This window comes from Atta colombica, unplaced genomic scaffold, assembly GCF_001594045.1.
Source record: "Atta colombica isolate Treedump-2 unplaced genomic scaffold, Acol1.0 scaffold311, whole genome shotgun sequence".
In the NCBI taxonomy this organism is placed as follows: domain Eukaryota; kingdom Metazoa; phylum Arthropoda; class Insecta; order Hymenoptera; family Formicidae; genus Atta; species Atta colombica.
The window spans coordinates 348,809-350,695 of record NW_017259417.1 but is presented as its reverse complement, the minus strand read 5'-3'; the positions used below and the strand labels follow the sequence as shown (position 1 = coordinate 350,695).

The following is a 1,887-nucleotide window of genomic DNA, read 5'->3' as shown; positions in this document are numbered from 1 at the left end:
TATATATATATGTATTATATTACACATTATATATTTATTTTAATATTAATATTAATAATGTTCTTTGCATAATTCATAGAATTTAAATTTGATCGAAAATGAGACGATAGATAATAAAGATGTATTTGATAAAGTTACTGAAAAATCCAAGGAATCCTCTCGAAAACGTAAATCTCCTTCTCCGTTGCCGACGGCACCACCGAATAAAGTTCTAGTAATATCTGAGTCATCGAATCATATTTTGCGGACTTCTGAAAATAAGCAATCACAAGTTCTACAAGTAACCAAACATCAAAATTTTGCGTTAATTAAGGTTAACGAGACCTCAGGTTGGTTTCTTTTACTTCTTCTTTCTACTTTTATGTAAAGTTATAGAAAGCAACAACAATATTGCTTCTGTTAGATTAGATAAGAATTAGATAAGAAACGAATTATTTAACATAGAATGATAATGTTTGTTCAACGTTTCGCGAGTTAAATGTTTCTATTTTCATTATCTCAACGAGAGAGAGAGAGAGAGAGAGAGAGAGGGGGGGAGGGGGAAGGAACAAAAAGAATACAATCTCTCAGTATTTAGTTGTTTTAGTCCATTTTTTTTTAGTTTTCTGTTTCACTTAACAAGATGATGGAGAAATGGAAGCGTTTAGCTCGCGAGCAAAATTAGATTGAGCTGTTACAAAACTAAAATGATATCAGTACCTGAGAATAAGCTGAGAAATTAATGTAATTGAAAGAAAAATATCTATATGATGTTTAAAAATGATTTTCTAAATTATGAATTATGCGATAAAATGGAAAATGTGCTTTCTTTTTTGGACAACAAATTTTTTTATATATTCGAATACTTAAATCTTATCAATAGTCCAAAGGATTTGTGGGTTATTACTGTGTCGTGATTCATTGTTAAAATGTCAATGTTTCGTGAATCTTGCCGTTCACTTCATCAGGAGGAATGCACCGATACTAGTATCAATATCAATATCAGATTATCCGCAAACTCTTTGGTATCTCTGAAGAAAATATCTGTGAAAGCTTTAAAAGTGTTATAAATTTTATCAATATATTTTTTGTATGTTAATTAATTAATTTTTAATTGTTTTATAAATTTAGATTCTGTGGAGAGTACAACAGTATCAGAACATCCGAGTGAGTGCACCACAGTTTCATTAAACAAACATGTAGTTGTTACAACAACTTCCGTATGCACAAATCATGTCAGCAATCCTAAGATGGCAGTAAGCAGTGACCAGAATAAAATTAATACCAAAGTAGTGCCAGCAATATCAAGCTGTATATTGAGCATAAACAAAGTGCATTCAAGTAAAGACACACAACTTCAAGATAGCACAAGTATGTACCTGCATCTAATTACATTTACAATGTGTTTAATTTCATAATATATATTCGATTTCTAAGCATTGTAATCATCAAAATTTCTTTTGTTGTTATAGTCGGTACACAAAAAACTCAATCTGATAATATTAACTCCATGTTATCTGATAATATTAGTTCAAATCCATCAACTACAAAAAGCTCTAAAACGCTTTGTGATCCAATAATACAAAATTATACTAGAATGACAAGTAAGATGATAAGTTATAGACATTTATTTTCGTAGTTGATAAGAATGCTTAAAAAATATTGCATAAAACATCTTACAATTATTTTTATAATTGAAGTATGTAAAAAATGTAGATAATCTAAATCCTAAATAAATTTTTAGGCGCTCGACTTACACAAACAATGCCTGTGTATCCTGGAACTACAGTATCGAGCGGTCCTGGGCCACCTCAAGTTAAACAAGTTCCCATAACATTAATGTGTACGAAACTGCCATCGGAACAAATTGTAACCTTTGATCAATCTACTGCCAAAACGGTAAATCTA

The 1,887-nt window shown here is 30.2% G+C and overlaps 1 protein-coding gene across 1 annotated transcript in view; it reads left to right on the top strand.

Annotated features, from left to right (window-relative positions):
- Positions 1 to 1,887, top strand: part of LOC108690316 (BRCA2-interacting transcriptional repressor EMSY) — a 7,345-nt gene that overhangs the window by 3,767 nt on the left and 1,691 nt on the right. Inside the window, exons 4-7 of the mRNA XM_018197544.1 lie at positions 80 to 329; positions 1,111 to 1,350; positions 1,452 to 1,583; positions 1,724 to 1,878. Coding sequence (XP_018053033.1) covers positions 80 to 329; positions 1,111 to 1,350; positions 1,452 to 1,583; positions 1,724 to 1,878 — 777 coding nt within the window. The remainder of the gene's footprint in view (positions 1 to 79; positions 330 to 1,110; positions 1,351 to 1,451; positions 1,584 to 1,723; positions 1,879 to 1,887) is intronic.